At 46.3% G+C, this 22,115-nt stretch overlaps 1 protein-coding gene across 7 annotated transcripts in view; it reads right to left on the reverse strand.

The window, feature by feature from the left end:
- Nucleotides 1–22,115, reverse strand: part of OSBP2 (oxysterol binding protein 2) — a 208,503-nt gene that overhangs the window by 61,253 nt on the left and 125,135 nt on the right. For 6 of the 7 annotated variants that reach the window (XR_012787689.1, XR_012787690.1, XM_075568033.1 and 3 more), the window contains 2 exons: nt 18,075–18,273; nt 6,158–6,193 (listed from right to left, as the gene is read on the reverse strand). Coding sequence is in view for 5 of the 7 variants with exons in the window: in XM_075568033.1 (XP_075424148.1) it covers nt 6,158–6,193; nt 18,075–18,273 (235 nt within the window). In the remaining 2 variants the exon portion in view is untranslated. The remainder of the gene's footprint in view (nt 1–6,157; nt 6,194–18,074; nt 18,274–22,115) is intronic. The other variant, XM_075568034.1, reaches the window with a different exon arrangement.

Consider the following 22,115-nt stretch of genomic DNA (forward strand, 5'->3'; position numbering starts at 1 on the left):
CCACCCAAAAGAGGGTCCGGGCCGGACCTGCTGGCTGTGTGGTGGTACAGACCCGCACGTCGGATGATGGTCCCGCCTGATTGGAGAGCAGTCCGCTGGGCCTAGGACAGAGAGGGATGCAGTTTGGAGGTTGCGGTATGGCAGAGTGAGGTGCAGCAAGTTCTATGGCTGCAAAACGGAGAATCACCTTAACCAACAGGTCAGTGAGGAGGCCCTCAACACAGAGTAAATCACCCACGTGGTAACACAGACAATAAACCATCTCAGGCCCTGAAACAGCCCTAAATCTGGCTAGCTGGGCCTGCTGAACACCCTATCTGTATTAATCATACTCATTCTGATCGGGGACCTATGCTCTTCACCCTCCCTCAGGCAGGCCTGGCAGGGAAAGGAGGCCTAGACTAGAGAGCTCTCCCACAACTACACCCAATAAATAAATACAAATAGACATATACAGATGTGGCCGGATGTTTTCTTCTGCTAGACCAGGAAAAATCTAGGAAAATCTGTGGCTATCTCACAGAAACGCTGCAACATTTCTGTGAGATTTTTCTGCTACCTGAAAGCAGACTAATGGCCCATTGAACACACTGTATGCCACAACCGGGCATCTTCAGCAGATCCAAGCTACAGAAACTGTCGCCTTAAGTTCTTGAACCCCCCCCCCCCAAGAATGCCCCTTAAAATCGAAAAAATATATAAAGATATAATCCTGACATGCTCAAAAGAAAGAATGAAGCCACTTGCACGCAAGAGGGCGGATCCCCACAGGGTGCGGGCGGCACGAACGCGGAAGAGGGCAGTGCCCCACAGCTCAGCACCAAGGATGATATAGCTGATCTGTACAAAAACCTTAAAGTGCTGCTACAATCAGAGAACCCACAAGCAGTCAGAGAGCTGAGAGGGGATCTCACACATTTAGAGGACAACACTAATGACTTAGAAAATAAGATGTTGGAGGTCTCTACCAAACAGGAGGAGCTCTCTCTGGACTTGCTGCAACTCTCCCAAAAATTTGAGGCGATGACAGAACATCAGGAGGACCTGGATAATCGGGCACGCTGAAGCAATCTACAAGTCCGAGGGGTCCCAGAGTCAGTGACGGACCCTGGAGAGTATCTGGGCTGCTCATCCCACACAATATGCGCTGAAATCCCTGGGGCCCGCCTACTCATGGACAGAGTCCAGAGGGCTTTTTGGCCCCGGGCCCTCAAACCTGAGACACTACGCAACAAATTTGCGGATGCACTATTTTACCGCCAAGGCAGAAATTTCAGCCACTGCGAGGAACCAGCCAACACTGGAATTCAAGGGTTAAACACTTCAGCTCTCCCAGGTCCTTTCTCCTGTCACACTGCAGCGGCGCCGAAGTATAAAGAAGGTCACAGCCGCACGCCGCAACAATTCCATCCGGTATAGATGGGGGTTTCCTTTCCGCTTGATGATAATGAGGAATAGTGCCCAAATCTCAATGAAATGATAGTCCTGACACTCTTATCTTCCTCGATCTTGTACTATCTGTCGATAAGGATCTTAATATTAAAACGAAAACCCACTTTAAGCCTGTGGCGGTGAACAGCTACATTCACACTGTGGAAGCATAATATTTTCACATTATTAACATATGTACTGTATAACTATAACCAAGCTTTTGCCATGACAACGCGGGGTCAAATGGCAACGCATCACATGACGTCATTACGTCATGATGTCATATGATGCCGCTAAGCTCGAGAGCAGGTAAGGAGGGGGGGGGGGTGCAGGGAAGGAGGGGGGTGCAGGCAGGAGGGCGCGAACAGAAAAGTTTGGGCACCCCTGCAATAAGCTATATATTTATGCAAAGGCTTTTGATACTGTTGATCATGTTATCTTGCTAAACAAACTCCAGTGCACTGGAATAGGGAAGCATGCTTTAACCTGGTTTCATTCCTACCTATAAGATAGATCCCAACATGTGTCTATCTCGGGCACTAACTCCAACCCCTTGGATATCACCTACGGTGTCCCGCGAGGCTCTATTCTGGGGCCCCTACTCTTCTCGGTGTTCATTAATGATCTTCCTACAACTTGTAAGGAAGACTAAATACACATGTATGCGGATGACACAATCTTATATGCACACAGCCATAGCCTCTCTGACCTTGGACACGTACTTCAATCTGACTTTTTGAGACTTGAAAATTGGATTTCCAAAAACAAACTGTTTTTAAACATTGACAAGACTGTAACAATGGTATTTGGGACCAAGGCTAAATTTCTAAAGCTTCCAATGAAGGAGCTACAGATCAGAACCAACTTCAATACTATCCTAGCCCGTTACTAGTTTCAAATATTTGGGCTTATGGTTTGACTCCCATTTAACATTTGAGTTGCACATTGATACCCTGATATCCAAAACATATGCCAAACTAGGTGTGCTATATAGGAACAAATCATCTCTAAGGCCGTGCTTATAGTGCCGGCGACGCAAATTCGCCCGAAAACACACGCATTGCCGCCACCGTGTGCGCTTTTAGTGCATACTAATATATAAAAAAATTAGGTGACGTTTCGGGCACCAAATGTCCTTCATTCAACGATAAATGCAACACTGACAGTTGCCATTTATAGGCATAACCGCGCCCTATAAATATATGTTATATTTCAGTTTTTGAAAAAGGTTTATCTTTTTATATTTGCGCAGTACTAAATAAAGTAAATGCCACTATCGTATTACATTGAGCTAGATATTCAATGATCTTTTACATGGCGGGTCTTTTTTGGTTTGGCAAGAAACCACTTTTATTAAAAATAAAAAAAAATACTCTGTTGTCCTTTCTTCATCTATCTCCATCAGCCGTTTCTACCTCACCTAGGTTTGGGCGATAATATTACCTACAGCTCTATGACTACCTAAGTTATCAGCCCAAGTCACCTGAGGGTCAGGGATATGAATGAAGCGTGGAAGACATAAGGGGCCACATGTATGTATGCATTTATTATTTGCTTGTATCTGCACCAAATGCAAAACATTTTACATTAAGGCAGTGATCCCACATACCAAAACGCTCCTTTTCTCTCTCCAGGTGTAACCCCATGAACGGAAAGATGCTATATTCAGCTCAGGAGACTGTTACTTCCTGTTTAAGGTGATTTAAATGTTCAACTAATAGGAAAGCTCAACCAATGACGTTGCAGCTTCCGATTGGCCTGTAGCACCACCGATATTAAACGTTCATTTGGTTTCCCCTGGGGGGAGAATAAAAACTGGTGACTACACTGGTAAGAATCTCAGGGACCGGAGGTACATGGAGGAAAATAGCACGGCCGAACTCCAGGTGACTCCTCGGTTCATACCTTGATGCACAAGTAAGAGACAAATGTTGCTGGATTTGATATATCCCGTTACAACATTCCCTTCAGTTAACGACTCCCTAATGCCTCTTCTAACAACCCGTCAGAAGGTTCACGGATGCACCCAGTGGGTGATTGGGAAAAGACTGTGATATATTAACACATTCATTTTATGGATAAAATGCCTCTCTACGCATCAGTTGTATAGGAAAAATAATATTGATATCTTGTGATACAATACAGGATGATGCTTCAACATGAAAGTAAATCATTGATTTAACTGGAAACCACAAAATAAAAATAAACTATATGGCAGAAACACTTCCCAAATCTGAATTCATTGACCTGATCATCAGCCTATAACTATTATAAATCTAAATATTGCTTATTAGATCAATATTTTGTTTCACTCATATCTTTATTTTACAAGCATTTGCAGATTATGATATCTTCATTATTGAACCAACATGAGCTTTCTACCTAATGCTGTATGTGTCAATTGTAAGAAACATGGTAATAAGAATGTGTCTTACATCTGAGGCAGACCTGTTATCCATACAAATGTATATTAACACAGATCTGGAAGTTAAAAAATAACACATAGGCAGAGCTTATACTAGCTATGATGTCCGCACACATCCACGCAAATAGCCTCGCAAAGCTGCAGGAGACTGGGGAGGCGATGGGGAGGCGAGGTGAACGCGTCACGAAGCTGGTTCGCACTTATTGGCTGAACCAGCTCACATGACACTGGCATAATGTGGCAGCCGCCTGAAAAGACAAAATGTATTGTCTCCTCAAAACGCTTCTGCGTCAACGCACCTCTTCGCCAGCAGGCAGTATGAGGAGAAAGATGGGATCCAACAAGAGTGTGTTTGCTGTGCACGAGCACGTACGCGTACCGCAACTGGAGGACTATGAGCTCGGCCTTAGACATGCAGAAACTTAGACAGCTTTTTTTTATGCATTCAGGCGTCATTTTCGTTTTGCACCTTTAAGATTGTGAATGGTTAAAGCAGTATTCAATACCCTGCCTGGGCGCTTAGTGAATCTCTGCCACTATCTATGCAATATTTATGACAGAGATTATAATGGGAATTGTGTTAAATTCTGCCACACTTTCTTCCCTTCAAACTGCATAGAAAAACGCACAATTTTAAGGTTGAATAAACGGTGACTTATGTTTGACGCAACTGTTCACTGAAAAAATGACACAGGGAATATGTTGCATACCACATCAGCAATGCACATGTAAAAACATTTCCAGTTGATGCAAAGAGACGCAGGATGAAATTGGCTCTTTTAAAGCTGCAGACCAAGCAATATCCTAATATCCTACGTGTTTTTTTTTGTAATAAATCAGTTCTGTACTATAAGAAAATACTTGTAGTCTTTTTTTTTTTTTAAACAACTCTGAATTACATTTTTAATGTAATTATAATGTAACAAGCCTTTTTTGTTTCTATAACAACCATTTACAAAGTCACATCCCCTTCCTCTACTGAAACAGGGTCTGGCACACCCCTTTTTGAGCCATGTCCTATCTCTAGTAGTACAGAGCTCAGTTGTATCTAGTGACTGCTTGGTCACATGATCTTCCCACAGAACTTTGTGATATTAATATGCAAATGCATTCCACTGACTGCAGAATACTCCTCTGCAGCCATTTAGTGAACCCCTGAGCCGAATCTTCCCCGATTGATCACAGGAAAAGGGATTGATCGACAACTTAGCGAATTACTTAGGCCCCGTTCACACAGCACACTTCGCCTCCGTCTGCTGGGCGATGTGTGATCATCCCCAGCAGACAGAATGATCCGCGAGCGGGGGGAGCAGGGGGAGCGGGCGGGCGGGAGTGCAGTGTCAAGGGCGCAGAGTGACAAAAATGTATACATTCACTTCAGAGGCTTTAAAACTTAAGAAATCACTGTTATTAGAAGTTATTAGATTTCTTGAAAACACACTGGTCCAAAGCACCCAGATATAATTTGCATGCTCTTTAAACACCACAAATTAATTGTGTAAGGCATCTGATCCAGTGCTGTTTGTTGTCTCACCTATCGAACGGCCCATCAGAAATGAGGCTGGGATTTGTGGTAGTGAAATAGTTTGTACGCTCAGTTAAGACAATCTATAGCAAGGAAGGTCCCCCGTCCCCACAGAAGGGCCGAGTCTCAATTTCAGCAGCCAATCAATATAAACGTCTGGACATTGATTGGCTGCTGAAACTGACGTCGCGCTGCTGCAGCCAGGAATCACACTTTCAAAAGACTCCAGCTACTGCAGCAGCGTGGACGCCGTGCTTTGCAGCTAATGGTAGTTTCAAGACGGAACACTACCATTGGCTGCCAGGGGTCGGTGACGAACGCGCGCACGCACGTAGTGAAGTGCGCAGTGTGAACGGAGCCTTATTGTGTGGATTGTATTGATGCACATATTAAATGGAGAAGAAAAGAAAATGGCAGCTTGGACTGCTGCTTTAAGTGTCATTTTATTGCTGCTATAGCCTTGGTAAATTGATGCATTTGCAAAATGCCTTTCAGCTCATTTTGATAGAACAAATGAGCTTTGTACATTACCCAACACTACTAAATGCTACTGAAAAGCTGAAATGCTGCATTAGCTAAAGTTACACAGTAAGGTACAATTGTACTTCACAACCCTGATCAGGGAATGCGAAGCAATTTGTTGTATTCTAAATCTTTTAAGTATTAGTTTATAATCGTTGCTATTCAGTTTATGAAATGGATAAACACATATTTGTTTCAATCTAAACCTGTAAAGGGGACAAGTCAGGATAAAAAATAATCATAGAGAAACTCACCCATAATCTGTAGACAAATTGAAAAACACGGCTTCACTGCAAAAAATAAAAACCTAGTCACGGTGCCAGACGCAACAGATAAGCCATAAACCATTTGAAGCAATGTCAGCCGAAAATGCAGAACCACAACAGCTAGAGTAAAAAGCTACTTTGCAAAGAAGCTAAGGGCACAGAAGTGGCGAGGGACAATTTTAGTCTAGGTTTCAGAGTTTAAAAATATCATCAGCTATGTCTACACATAGCTTACATGCAAAAATAGAGATCCATTTTGAGCAGATCTTATTAGTGTGTAATAAAATTGACATTTCTCATAGATTTTCTGAGTCTCAATGATTTTTAGCATAAAGCCGTTTCACAGACTTCAATACATTTCTTCTGATAAAGATCACTTAAAATTACACTTTTTTTGTTCACAGATCTCACAGAATTAAACACCTGGAGACTACATCTCTGCAACTATTACAGAATTATTACACAATTAGGAAGGCATGATGTCTAAATCACTTGGAAACACTGCAAAACGTTGGTGAATATATTAACCTTACGCCTTTAATTGAATTGGCATCCTAATGTTTTTTTGATAAAATGTTTTAGTTTTGGATTAATTAGGTTAATAATAATAATAATGCATATAATGATAATTCTGTGGTTTTCAGCCTGTGTGCACCTTGTGCACCTACCAAGAAATATTTAGTGATAGCAGATATTTTACACTTCCAGACCCAATAGTTTTATTTAGCTATATTTTTTTAATTTATCAAAAAACTGTACTGTGTTACTGTATTATGTCTCTGGGTGTGCATGTGTATACCGGTATTACCTCTCTGGGTGTGCATGTGTATACCGGTATTACCTCTCTGGGCGTGTATGTGTATACCGGTATTACCTCTCTGGGCGTGCATGTGTATACCAGTATTACCTCTCTGTGTGTGAATGTGTATACCGGTATTACCTCTCTGGGTGTGCATGTGTATACCGGTATTACCTCTCTGGATGTGTATGTGTATACCGGTATTACCTCTCTGGACGTTTATGTGTATACCGGTATTACTATGTCTCACGTGACGCGGGACATTTAAATGCATAGTGTAGAGGGAGAGGGGGTTGGCCCGGTATTAAAGGGGTTGCACCCCATATGGCCACCCCCTGACCTCACCAGGGAGGCAAGGGGTTAACTGGACTGCAGTCTAGGAATGTGGCTTACACCTTGTCATGTAATAAGTCCTGTGATCAAAAGTTAACTGCCCTGATTGTTTACCCAAACACTAGGAAGCAAGTCCTGATCAACAGACTCTAATTGTTACCTGAGGGCGGAGGAACATCAAACTGGAGTGGTTTGTAAGTGTTATGTCTACACCTACAAACAATGAAGCTCCTGCCAGATACTTCATTTGGTAGACGGGTCGTCGCCCCTGATTTAATTATGGGGCTACAGAAATAAGATCCTCAGAGTCCCAGTACACATGGGCTAACTAGCTGGGGGGCATGGGTTAATCTGTGTCTCCACGTTAGGGATTGGAAACAGATAATTGTTCACCAATAGTCTGTATTCAATGTTAAGAACAAGGTTGCACAGGTATATAAACTGTATCAACCCTACAGTTTGGAGTTGTGCTTCTGATTCCACCTGGAATGTCACCGGATTGCTGGAGAATTGCTAGCTGATACTTCTCCACCCCCCAACCCTAAGTAAGTGTCAGCTTCTTGTCTGTTAATTGTACTATATTGCTGTGTTCACCTTTTTTAAGGAATAAATTATATTTTATTATATCTAAGCCTCGTTCAGTTCAACCCAGATATTTGGTGTTCATTATATCTTGTCATAAGCTACCGTGACAAGCTCTATAATTAACTGGTGGCAAGCGGCGGGATTGAACTGAACCTATATTACAGTGTTTTGCGGGACTCTGTCATATAGTGGGAACTCGAGAGTAATTGCGAGTTCCTGGGACTAAAGATATTGAACACACCGTAGTGCAACAGTTAACACAAGTTGTAACACCACCTCACTGCTGCGACCGTGAACCATGAGCGAGGCTGAAGGCTCATCCAATATGAGGACCCGAGCTCAGCTGAAGGACAAGTGCCATGAATATGGACTGCCCTTTGAGAACAAGGTCGTTGCAGACGGTGACTATGAAGCCCGGCTTGCAGAGCCTCGGGATACGGCTCAGCTTGCCCTTTTACAGCCACCCGGAGATCAGGGAAGGAACCCAGTGCCGGGGCGGCGGAATCTCTGGGAGGGAACGAGTGCACCTTCCGGGAGCAGTGCAACAGGAGGGGTACTGGTTGCTGCGGCTACCAGTCCGTTCACCACTGAAATGTTGGCACTGATTACTGCGTGGGGAGACAGAGGGACACCGGAGGAGCGGCTGCAGTTTATCACTATGGCAGTGAACAGACCCGCTTATTGCCCCCCTGTCTAACCCAACAAAGATCAACTCAAACTGGATCAGCACAGTCTCACCAAGTTCGTGGAAGGTACTGATCAGATCAACAGTTTTTTAAAAAACTTTGAGACACCGTGTCGGCGGTACAAAGTGCTTCTCCAGCATAGGGTTGCACGTTTGGACCCCTTACTGTCCGGCTTGGCGAAGCAGACGATGATGGCGCTTCCAGATGAGTATGCTGATGACTATGACCACCTGAAAGAACTGTTATTGTTTCAGTACGGTTTCACCCCTGAAGCCTACCGGGTAAATTCCGGCAGGAAGAGAGGCAGCCCCAGGAGTCCTATGTTACCTACGTGACACGCATGGCTTTGTACGGGATACGCTGGGTGGAGGGCTATGAGGCACGGACTTACCAACGCCTGCTGGACCTCATCTTTCAGGAGCAGCTCATGCAGCAGTGCCCGCCGGCGGTGAGGGCTTGGGTGTACGATAAGAAGCCCAAGACTTACCAGGAGGCGGCGAGGCTTGCAGACGACTATGTGGCCAACCGAGCCCTGATGACTGCCAAAACAGTAGCCAAGGCGGCGGTGGCGGCGGCATCGGTCAGAAAGTCTGCCAATACCCCCCAATGGACTCAGAGTCCGCCTGCGTGCATCAGTCCACTGAAGGCAGGGGAGCTCCGGCACAAGCGCCGGTGCTACAACTGCAACCGCCCTGGTCACATCAGACCAGATTGCCCAGAACCCTGCGTTCCGGCGGACCCCATCTGGGGCAACGCACCCCAGCTGCGAAGCCGGTAGCCCGCGTGTGGGTGGCTTCCATCAAAGACTCCGGACCGGTCATGGAACCAACTCCCAGCGAGACGTCCCATGCAACGCCTGTCCCGGTTTCATCGGTGCCTACAGCCAGAAGCGGACGACATCTCAGCGCGGACCTGCAGCAGACGGACGGCCGGAGCAGACATCTCACCCCGGTCACAGTCAGTGACCGGCAAGCAGTCGGCTTGCTGGATTCAGGAGCTGCAGTGACCCTGGTCCGACCTGATATGGTCCAGCCAGAGGAATTACTCCCAGGCCCTGGGATACAGATCACTGTGGCCGACGGAGAGCCACGTTTCCTGCAAGTGGCCAGAATCTTTTTGGATTGGGGGAGGGTCAGGGTGTGCGGGAGGTGGGGGTTTTACCTGGTTTGGATGCTGAAGTTCTTCTTGGCAACGATCTGGGTCCGATGACCTGCACCTACGACCGAGTGCCCAAACCCGCTGCAGTGGCGGCGGTTACCCGGAGACAGACAGCGGCAATGGCGGCGGCGCCAGTCCCCCAGCCTTTGGGACCAACATTAGCGGAGGGCGCCGAGGAGCCCGGGGAGGTAAGCCAGGATCAGTTGCAACCACAGACTGACTTACTGTTTCCCCTCACCCTTCCCCATTCTCCGGACAATGACATGACTGGGGGGTGGCCAGAATTAGGAGCCCAGTTTAGGGAGGCAGTGATGACAGACCCTACCCTGGCCGGCGTGAGACTTCGGGCGTCCGAATCTCAGGCAGGGGAAGGCACTGAGCACTGCCTATGGTATAAGGGACTCCTGTATAGAGAATAAGGGAACCCAGGGATAGAGGAGGGATTGACCGGTAAGCGACAGCTAGTAGTGCCCCAGGGGTACCGACAGCAACTGTTACGGGTAGCTCACTCTATTCCGTTAGCGGGGCATCAGGGGGTCAACAGAACGCGAGCCCGGTTATTACAGCATTACTACTGGCCGGGGGCATCTCGAGATGTGGGCAATTTCTGCCGCTCTTGTGATGCCTGCCAGCGAGTGGGTAAGGCAGACGACCGTGTGAAGGCACCCCTGAAACCCCTACCGATAATAGGGGAACCCTTCCAGAAAGTAGCGATGGATCTTGTAGGCCCCTTATGATTCCTAGCAGGTCAGGGAAGCGCTACATCCTCACGGTGGTGGATTGTGCCACCCGGTACCCTGAGGCGGTAGCGCTTGGCAACATAGATGCCAAGACAGTGGCAGCAGCTTTGCTGAACATTTTTTCTGGGGTAGGTTTCCCTAGTGAGATCCTAACCGATCAGGGGTCGCAGTTCATGAGTGAACTGTTACATTGTCTCTGGGATGCATGCGGTGTACAGCACCGGCGCACTACCCCTTACCATCCCCAGACAAACGGATTATGTGAGAGGTTTAACGGGACCCTGAAGCAGATGCTTCGGACCTTTATAGAGGCGGAGTGGAAAGACTGGGAGATTCACCTGCAGCACTTGCTGTTTGCATACCGAGAGGTACCGCAGGAATCTACAGGCTTCTCCCCCTTCGAGCTACTATATGGCCGCAGGGTATGTGGACCTCTGGACCTATTCCGTAAAAGATGGGAAGGGGAGGCTACTGCTACTGATGCTTCAGTGATCCAGTATGTAGTAGATCTCCGAGACCGGTTAGAGATGCTCATGGGGGTGGCCCAGGACCACCTCAGGGCCGCTCAGACCAAGCAAAAGCAATGGTATGACCGGAATGCCCGTAGCAGGGAATTCATCCCTGGACAGCAGGTGCTTGTTCTCAAACCCACTCGGGAGAACAAGTTGATGGCTGCCTGGTCGGGACTGTACCCGGTTATCCGAAAGGTGAATGAGTACAACTACGTTGTACAGGTAGAGCCTGAGAGGCATAAGATATATCACGTCAATATGCTGAAAGAATACAGAGCACCGAGTATGGGAGCAGTAATGGCCATATGTAGCCCACTGCTGGAGGATCCGGCGAGCAATGCTCTGCCTGATCTCCTAGGAGAGGCTAGGCAGGGAAACACTGTGGAGCAGGTAGAGATAGGGGCACAGTTGAGTGCTAGGCAGCAGGTAGAAGCCAGGGACATGCTAGCTAAGTTTAGGGCCCTCTTCACTGACATGCCAAGGACCACACATCTCACAAAACACCCAGTGCACACAGGGGATCTGCCGCCTCTGCATAAGCACGCTTATAGAGTGTCAGCAGAGGTCAAGACCAATATGGAGAGGGAGATAGAGAAGATGCTGACCCTAGGGGTAATTACTCCGTCCCAGAGTCCTTGGGCAAGCCCGGTAGTCCTAGTCCCTAAGAAGGACAAGACCACTCGGTTTTGTGAGGACTACCGCTTGCTCAACGCTGGGACGGTGTCAGATGCCTACCCCATGCCCCGCATGGATGAGTAACTGGATGAACTCGCGGGGGCAAAGTATCTGACCACTATGGATTTGAGCAAAGGCTATTGGCAAATCCCACTGACCCTGGAGGCTAGGGAGAAGTCAGCATTCATCACTCCAAGTGGCCTTTATGAGTTTTTGGTGATGCCATTTGGGATGAAGAATGCCCTGGCTACCTTCCAATGCCTGGTCAATAGGTTACTGGAAGGGATGCAGAGCTATGCCAGGGCTTACTTAGATGACACTGCTGTCTTTAGTAATTCCTGGGACTCCCATTTAGGACATGTAGCTGCGGTGCTGGATAGGATCAGGGAGGCTGGGCTTACCTTGAAACCCACTAAGTGTATGGTAGGGATGGCAGAGGTCCTGTACTTAGGGCACAGGGTGGGTGGAGGGCACCTCAAACCAGAGCCAGCCAAGGTAGAAGCCATAGTTCAGTGGCCTGTTCCAAAAACCAAGAAACAGGTCATGGCATTTTTGGGCACCACAGGGTACTATAGGAAGTTTGTCCCACAGTACAGCGCCGTGGCCAAACCCCTGACTGATTTGACTAAGAAGCAACTGCCTGTGCTTATCACCTGGACTCCTGCCTGTGAAACTGCTTTCCAGGCACTGAAAACTGCGCTTGCTGGGGCCCCCATACTGGCTGCCTCGGACTATACCAAACATTTCCTTATACAGACTGATGCCTCGGACTATGGCATTGGGGCTGTGTTGAGCCAAGTGGGAAGGGGGGGGGTGGACGGTAGAGAGCACCCTGTGGTGTACCTCATCCGAAAACTACTCCCCAGCGAAGTGGCCTATGCCACCATTGAGAAAGAGTGCTTGGCCATTGTGTGGGCACTCAAAAAAACTCCAGCCCTATGTGTACGGAAGGGCTTTCACGGTCCTCACAGACCACAACCCCCTGAGTTGGCTGCAGAGGGCATCAGGGGAGATTGCCAAGTTGCTAAGGTGGAGCTTGGCCTTGCAAGAGTTTGAATTTACCATTCAGCACAAAAAGGGCAGTGAAAACAGCAATGCTGATGGACTTTCACGTCAGGACTATCCCTCTGAGACTGAGTTCATTAATGGTGCCAGCAGTGCCCCACTCCCCGTTAGGGCCAGTGGGCCACAGGCCACCCATTAATAAGGGGAGGTGTAGAGGGAGAGAGGCGGTTGGCCCGGTATTAAAGGGGTTGCACCCCATATGGCCACCCCCTGACCTCACCAGGGAGGCAAGGGGTTAACTGGACTGCGGTCCAGGAATGTGGCTTACACCTTGTCATGTCATAAGTCCTGTGATCAAAAGTTAACTGCCCTGTTTGTTTACCCAAACACTAGGAACCAAGTCCTGATCAACAGACTAATTGTTACCTGAGGGCGGGGAACATCAAACTGGAGTGGTTTGTAAGTGTTATGTCTACTGTCTACACCTACAAACAATGAAGCTCCTGCCAGATACTTCATTTGGTAGACGGGTCGTCGCCCCTGATTTAATTATGGGGCTACAGAAATAAGATCCTCAGAGTCCCAGTACACATGGGCTAACTAGCTGGGGGGCATGGGTTAATCTGTGTCTCCACGTTAGGGATTGGATACAGATAATTGTTCACCAATAGTCTGTATTCAATGTTAAGAACAGGGTTGCACAGGTATATAAACTGTGTCAACCCTACAGTTTGGAGTTGTGCTTCTGATTCCACCTGGAATGTCACCGGATTGCTGGAGAATTGCTAGCTGATACACCCCCCCCAACCCTAAGTAAGTGTCACCTTCTTGCCTGTTAATTGTACTATATTGCTGTGTTCACCTTTTTTAAGGAATAAATTATATTTTATTATATCTAAGCCTCATTCAGTTCAACCCAGATATTTGATGTTCATTATATCTTGTCATAAGCTACCGTGACACATAGGAGATACCGGCACCCCATAACGGGGCCTTTGTCTCCGGAAGCAGACCTCCCGGACCTCAAATCAACAAGGTTCTGCTCCAGAGACCCCCTGCTACAATACACTAGTATTAAACCCCCCACCCCCCCCCCCCAAAAAAAATTACAAATTCGTTACCGTAGCGGCTATCTGCTATGGTAATAAAGCTGCTTTAATGTAATTTTTATTAATAGTGTGCGGGAGCAGGGGGTCTCCTGAGATGAGCCGCATTGATTTCAGCCTCGGGACCCCCTGCTTCCCAAATAACGGCTGCTGCATCTGTACCTGGAGAAATTTAGAAAAAATGACGTAATAGTCAGATCATTTATAAATAACATGCCTCCTCAAACAGGGCCGTAACCCCTGTCTAAAAGGGAATCAATAGAAAGCCTGTATTGATCTGAGGAATCCAGCAGGGAGCTGGTTAATTGCAGCTAGAGACAATGAACCAGTCTCCATCTGGCTCATCAGACAGGCAGAAAAGACTCCTGTTTGAACTTCAGGGGATCTCTTGAGCACAGAGCTAGCAAGAGACTCAGAAACATTGTCTTGAGCACAGAAGGATTGTGCTGCCAGCAAGACACCAGAAACCAGACCCGGTTACAGGGCACAGTGGACCCTGAAACCTGCCAAAGGGTGGACCTCCCATCGGACACCAACCTTGACCCAGAGATTAACATAAAGGGCTTCCTGCTTATCTCTTTGGACTTTGGAGTCATAGGTTGGAAAGAAGCTTATCCTCCCAGCCCTGCAGAGAGGGACTGGGAAAGTGAGTTATGGGCATGGTAGCACAGACCCCGCTGAGCCGCACTGAGCAGATGAACTTACCCCTTTCATCTGTAATCAGCGCGGCTTTAGTATCCCCTTCTGCACGCTTCCCCATGCGTGCGGAATCTCAGCAAATTGAAAGAGACAGTCAGGTTTAACATTTCGGAGCTGAGGGGAGCGGAGGAGCGGTCACGTAACCGCAACCATCCAATGGGAACGAGGGACTAGCCCCGCCTCCCGCCACCTCAAATTTTTGTAAATATAAAATAAAAAAAATAGACACATGAAACCCTTAAACATTAGTACGCTTCGGTCTTAGGTTGGGATCGCCCCTCTAAATCTTGGGTACACTCACCAATAGAGTTGTTATTTTATTGACAGGTGTTAATGCCCATGCACGTTTCTGACGCCTTGTAGGGAGGAAGAAAAAAAAAAGGGAAGTGTCCAGATGTGGTTTTGCTTTGTGATGACTGTGCGAGTCACAATGCACACATGGACATAGAAATCACTGATAAGAGAGCCATCGTGATATCAACTAAACTGCTGCTCAACAACACATTTCCCTCCTCTTCACTCCATGTTGCCTGCTTTATTGTTTATATACTCTTTCTGATCTCAGAAAAAGTATACATTCTACATCCCTTATAACGTTAAGCTCTTAATGCCCTGGAAGCGGAGTTAAGAACCTTAAATGCAGCAAAGGAATTAAAGTAATGTAGGGGATATGGGGGATATTATCCATCAACTCTGCCACCACTGAACAGGTTTTATGGGTTCATTGCATGTTGGTTAGTAAGAATAATATAAATGACAGAATCTGAGTGTTTTACTATGTCCATATATAAACCTTTTTATACATACACATCAATATATAAATATATGTTTCATGTATATATATCGCACCTGATATATATCACACCAGATTCTGGAGTACAAAGTCGAAGGTTCACCTGTTCCTCCAGCAATGTCGTGTACCTTATCATGTGCATGAAATGCCCAAGGGGCTGCTCCTACATAGGTCAGACGGGACAGGGGCTAAACAAGAGAATGAATCTGCATCGCCACAGCATCACACACGGAACAAGAGACAGTCCTGTCAGCGAACATTTCTCTGACTCTGGCCATAAGATGAACGATCTGAAGGTGGCCATACTCAAAGGTAATCTCAGAACACCGAAAAAGAGACAGTTGCATAAATACAAATTTATGAAACTATTTGGGACACTCACCAGTGGCCTAAACCGAGACCGCAACTTCATGAGCCACTACACAAGAGAACTCTCTTCCCACAAGTGCTAAGGCCCATGTCTATGAATACTGCACTGCATGAATGCACACACATCTGCCTTTTAAACATAAAAATGTACAATGTAACCCTAATTCTATCCCTTTATACCAATAGGGACCACATAGTACCTACACACATGCACAGAAATGCAACACCCTCTTACATTTCAACACCTACCCACACCATTGTTATACACTCCCCCTCTACATACACCTTTTGTAAAGAGCTGTATACACTGTGAGCGCTTTATAAATTAATATTTACACACACATACACATACGCGCATACATGCTTACCCTAACATCAGACAAACATACCTGCTCTCACCCACACCTCCCTGCCATCTCCTCCCATGCAAATACTGTTAAACTTCTGATTTAATCCTGACCAACCTTAAAACTCACCCCACAAATCAAGCATCCCAATAGCCTGCACTCATGGCTATTGTCCCACACACACAGTCACTCCTACCACCCATTGTGACCAAGCACTGCTATCTACAGCACTTGTTCCCTCACCTGCTGTCTCTGTAAGTTTCCCATCATACCTCTAAGATTGTAAGCTCTTCGGGGCAGGGATTTCCTTTCCTATTGTCTGATTTTGCTACACTTAAATGTATTATTATAATTCCCTGTACTGTATTCTTTGTGAAATGCTCAGTACACTTTTGGTGCTATATAAATAAAGACATACATTACATCACAAACATTCAGAGACCATTTAACACCTTAAGTCAGTGATTCCCAACCTTTTTTGTTGGAAGAACCCTTGAAGTTTTTCGAAAAATCACGGGGAACCCCTATCTGGCTGACACATATTAGGTTAATTTCCCACCCTCTACCCATGTATTTCTCTCCCCTCCGTCTCACTCCCCCCCCCTCCCGCCTTGCATGTATTTATCTCCACTGCCTCTCACTCTTACTCCCTCTTTCCCTCACTCACTCCCCCCTCTCTCCTCTCACTCGCCCCTGCCTTCCGTCAATTACCTACTCTCACTCAATCCTCCCCACAAAATACATACCAAAAAACCCCACCCCCCTAAATACATGTAACCCCACCCTACAATACATAATCAAAATACCTGCCCCCGCCAATACATATTAAAAATGCCCCCGCCAGCCCAATACATTTTAAAAAGACCTCCACCACCACAATACATTTTTAAAAGAACCCCACCCCCCCAAATACATATTTGAAAAAATAGGGCCGCACGGGTAAAATCATCATCATCACCATATCTTATCTTATATCGCTTGCATAAACAAAACAAAAAAGAGACTTCCAACCGTGTTCAACTTACCCGCAATGCCCCCCCCATGCGCGCTTGCGAAATAGCGCAGACACCCGGCGCTGATGCTTGAGAGCTGGCGACATCACCGCTCTCAAGCATAAGCGCAGTCAGCGCTAGCGTGGCCGCAGCCTTACTCTCCCAACACTAGAGGATGTGAGAGAGAACTCAGCAGCAGAGAGGTGGGACACAAACATCATGATATCTGTGGCAAAGATACGGTTACTTTAAATTACAGTCGTTTTATCAAAGGAGAAAGACCTTAAAGGGACAGGAGAGGACATCTTGATCCCTAACCCATAACATAAATATTATTCTAAACATCATCATAGTTTTCCATGTATTGGATACTTTTAATCTGTCCTTTTCGCTCACATATTCAATGTGGCGAAAAGCAAGAGGGAGTAGCAATGGAATAGCTTTGTTTCGCTTGAATAGAAATGACTGCATTGTTAATTGTGTGTTACCCCTCTTCTCATCATATCAATATAAAATGATTATCGCTCACCTTATGGAGGCAATAATAAGATTTGTCCATTCTTTACACAGCTTTGATGGCTTTGCATAAGGGCAAAGCTCAAGAAGCCTTATTGGTCATGGAAAAGTGTAGATTTGTTTACAGTAAGTGGTACATTTTAGTGAACAAATATGGCAGGTTTTCATAGATGAAATTATAGGGCCCAGAGCTTTTTTACATTTTGTCTCATGAAACTGAATACACTCACTTGGGTTATATTTCTATCCCTTCTGTCACCTGTTAAGAGATATAGGAGATGAACGATTATGCAGCGGAAGGATTTTGATGGTGAAACATCCTCCACGTTTAAGATGGGAAAACATCTCGAGCTGTCACAAAGCAAATACCCTCTGGGTATAAAGGGTGTCCCAGTTTCAAGTAGTTCTCTACAGTATAGAGGTGGTTAAAGCTACAGCATATCAATCTGAACTTGAATTACGCACTGGAGAATATGAAGACATGTCCCCCAATGTTAACTTTATCAGTGTACCTTATGGCTGCCCCTATAGTCAATACTGTTGAGAAATACTTATTTAAAAAAACATCCCAATGGCAAAAGCCAATGTACCTTTTGTAGTGCCGTGGACTCTTGTTGTGTTGGAGGAGAGACCTGGGGCTCCACGACAGGCTCGTTCTAAGCTGTTATGCTGCTTAGCTAGTTGCTCGATGGCCTCCTCCAGGCGGATCCTTTGCTCCCGCTCATACTGCAAGGCGCGGTGCCATTTCCGACTGTGTGTTTCTGCTAAGTCCAAGAAATCGCGGCATGCCTAACCAAGGGAAAGCCAGAAGTGTCAGGATGAATACCAGCACTTGGTGAGACAAGGTATAAGAGACACTAAACTTTCCGAGATGGTCCATGATACTACAATAGTACAAATGCTGTCGATATTAGCTAAGGCCGGGGCCATGGTAAAAAAATACAGCGCTGAGCCAGGAAACTTACCTCCTGCATCCGGCATGTGTGGGGCTTTGGTAGATGCTTCCGCAGGCGTGCGGAATGGCAGCCGACAGATTCATTTAATTTTTCGCGCTGCGGGAACCGGAGGGCCGGTCACGTTACCGGCAAAAGCCAATGGCACTCCGTGACATCGGCGCCGTGATGTGGCACGCTAGCCCCGCCACGCCTCCCACCCGCCTCACAAGCTCGCTCGCTGACACTCATGCCAGGACACAAAAAAGCTCCTGCTTAAGCAGGAGAGCATGAGCGTCAGCGCGGCTCAGCGCTGTACTTTTTACCATGGCTCCGGCCTAAGATTTCTAGTTTTTTTTTACAACTAAATTAAGGTCTCATCCAGGCTGAGAGCGAGAGCGCGCAAACAATTGCAACAATGTGTTTGACCCGCTTGACGTGCCCGTGAGCTCTCTGCGCTCAGCTGCTTGACGAGACAAATTCTTTTCAATTTGTCGCTCTTGCCCTGGTCACGTGCGCGGTTCAGCCAATGTGGGCGAACCACTGACGTGACGTCACGGGCACGCCCTCTGCGCACGCAACTACGCTGGACACAAATTGCCCCTGCTCTCAGCTCCCAGCCTGGCCGCGGCCTAAGATTCAATCATCTTAAAAGTAATGTTTTCACTTAGTTGCTTCTCGCGTAAAAATGAATCCGTTTCCCGGAACCCAGGACTTAATCTTGACCTGAGCCTGAGGTAAGGGGCAGGTTGGGGGTGTTTGCCGTCCTCACAGTTTTCAAGCTGGAGGACAAGGGGATTTGGGGGGGGGATGTTCCAGCAGAAAGAAGGGGAGCGCGGTCGAGGAAAGGGGCCTGGCCAGCCAACAGGTAATTGGGGCTCGATTTCCAAGATCAGAGGGACAGGCCCCCTTTTCTCCATGGAGCATGACCAGCTGCCCCCCTGTCGGTGGCCTCCCACCATTCTCCAAACTTCAGTGCATGACCTCTGATTCCAGCATTGCTTTGCCTCAGCAAAATTCTTCCATCCTGCATTTTATTGATACTTTTGAATCTTGAAGTTTAATCATGCTTTCCTGAACATGACAATCGTTAAAATGCAAGCAGGCACAAGCCAGGTTATCAAGTAGAAATCTAGATAAAAGTGACTTTGCCTCGGATGTTTTTCATTCTGCTTGTCTACTGGAAAAATACATTAAATAGATCTGTTTTTGAAAACAAACTACCGAGTGTTTAAAACAGGAATTCCCTCAAATCAAGTTTTTTTTATTTCACCTTAGAGGAACCAGGGTGTCCATCAGAACTGAACCATAGAACATACATCTTCTGCTAACCAAGAGATGTCATTATTTTATTTTGCTAGTACTTGCAAGGAAAAACAAAGATGGTATCACCCAATCACAAACTGCAATGTAATCTCACAGCTTTTTATTGGCTGCCAGTGTGAAACTGACCTAAGTGGCCATATTGTTTCTCCCTTGCAAAAATTCTTGTAAGAGCATTTGAAAATTAAATATCTCAGGAACCGTAGGTTCCTGTAGTGTGGTGGTACTTTAACAGAATATCTAACTAAAGTGAAGAGAAGTGATACAATATTATTACATATTAAAAGGTAGGCCATATGCCCCTATTTACTAAATGGTGCTATGTCTCACAGCACTGGAATACACCTTATGCCCCACAAGTAAATGGGCAGTAAGGCGACTTATTGTCCAGCAGAGCACAACTAACCCTGACCCTAACATGGTCCATATTCTTTATGATCTCCACCTAATTTAGGTGATCAGAGTCAGGATGTGGCAGCACAAAAATAATTGACATTTGTGTTTATATGTTTCTAAACCCCTTAACATTATAAATAAAATATTGAAGACATCTTCCAGACAAAATGTAATTCTCCACTATAAAACTGGAGGTGGTACTATGCGGTGACTTGGGAAAGTTCTTCTTTCACATAAGATTGGTTGTTACAGGGAACAGCTACCCATCTGAACGTTTCAAGTAAATAATAACAAGTCAGAAGTACATGGGCTATGCATTAGAAACATTTTAAGAGAATCAAACCTGCCCCTTTAAAGAGTAATCCAAGTGGGGTTTTTCTCCACCTTTCATGTTTGAAGCTCGGGGTCTCCAGAGCTGTTCCCTATTAATCTCAGCTCCGGGGACCCCCTGCCCCCGGAGATACTTACCTCCGAAGGGAGTGCCGGTATCTCCTGCAGATTTCTGCAGTATAAAGCTCCAGAATCACGTGGACCAATAAGAAGCCGCATGGATGAAATCACATCTTCCTATTGGCACGCAGGGCCCAGGAGCTTTGAAAATCAGCCATATAGTGAACCCTGGAGTGGCTACCGGCACCCACTATGGAAATAAGTACCTCCTGAAGCAGGGGGTCTCCTGAGCTGAAATTGTATGTATGTATGTATTTATATAGCGCCATAAGTATACATAGCGCTTCACATTAGTAATACACGTGACAATCATATAAACAACAAATAAGACAAATAACAGATCATGGTTATAAGCGCTTCAGACATAAAAGTAACATTTGGAAGAGGAGTCCCTGCTCTGGGGAGCTTACAGTCTAATTGGTAGGTAGGGAGAACGTACAGAGACAGTAGGAGGGCGTTCAGGTAAGTGCGTCTGCAGGGGGCCAAGCTTTATGTATCGTGTATAGTATTAGCCACGGTGTTACTCATATGCTTCTTTAAGCAAATGTGTCTTAAGGTGGGTCTTAAAGGTGGAGAGAGAGGGTGCTAGTCGGGCATTGAGGGGATCCAGAGGTGTGGGGCAGTCAGTGAGAAAGGTTTAAGACGGGAGAGGGCTTTAGATACAAAGGGGGTAGAAAGAAGACATCCTTGAGTAGAACGCAAGAGTCGGGATGGTGCATAGCGAGAAATTAGGGCCGAGATGTATTGTATTGTATTGTATGTCTTTATTTATATAGCGCCATTAGTGTACATAGCGCTTCACAGTAGTAATACATGTGGTAATCAAATAAATAACAGATAATATAAATAACAGATCATGGGAATAAAAGTAAAATTTCGGAAGAGGAGTCCCTGCCCCGAGGAGCTTACAGTCTAATTGGTAGGTAGGTAGAACGTACAGAGACAGTAGGAGGGAGTTCTGGTAAGTGCGTCTGCAGGGGGCCAATCTTTATGTATCCTGTGTTCAGAATATCCACAGTGCTATTCATATGCTTCTTTAAGCAAGTGTGTCTTAAGGTGGGTCTTAAAGGTGGATAGAGAGGGTGCTAGTCGGGTACTGAGGGGAAGGGCATTCCAGAGGTGTGGGGCAGTCAGTGAAAAAGGTTTAAGGCGGGAGAGGGCTTTAGATACAAAGGGGGTAGAAAGAAGACATCCTTGAGAAGAACGCAAGAGTCTGGATGGTGCATAGCGAGAAATTAGGGATGAGATGTAAGGAGGGGCAGAAGAGTGAAAGCTTTAAAAGTGAGGAGAAGAATGGAGTGTGAGATGCGGGATTTGATCGGAAGCCAGGAGAGGGATTTCAGGAGGGGAGATGCTGAGACAGATCTAGGAAAGAGTAGAGTGATTCTGGCAGCAGCGTTAAGGATAGATTGTAGGGGAGACAGGTGAGAGGCAGGAAGGCCAGACAGCAGGAGGTTACAGTAATCAAGACGGGAGAGAATGAGGGCCTGAGTCAGAGTTTTAGCAGTCGAGCAACAGAGGAAAGGGCGT

This window comes from Ascaphus truei, chromosome 13, assembly GCF_040206685.1.
Source record: "Ascaphus truei isolate aAscTru1 chromosome 13, aAscTru1.hap1, whole genome shotgun sequence".
NCBI classification, from domain to species: Eukaryota; Metazoa; Chordata; class Amphibia; order Anura; family Ascaphidae; genus Ascaphus; species Ascaphus truei.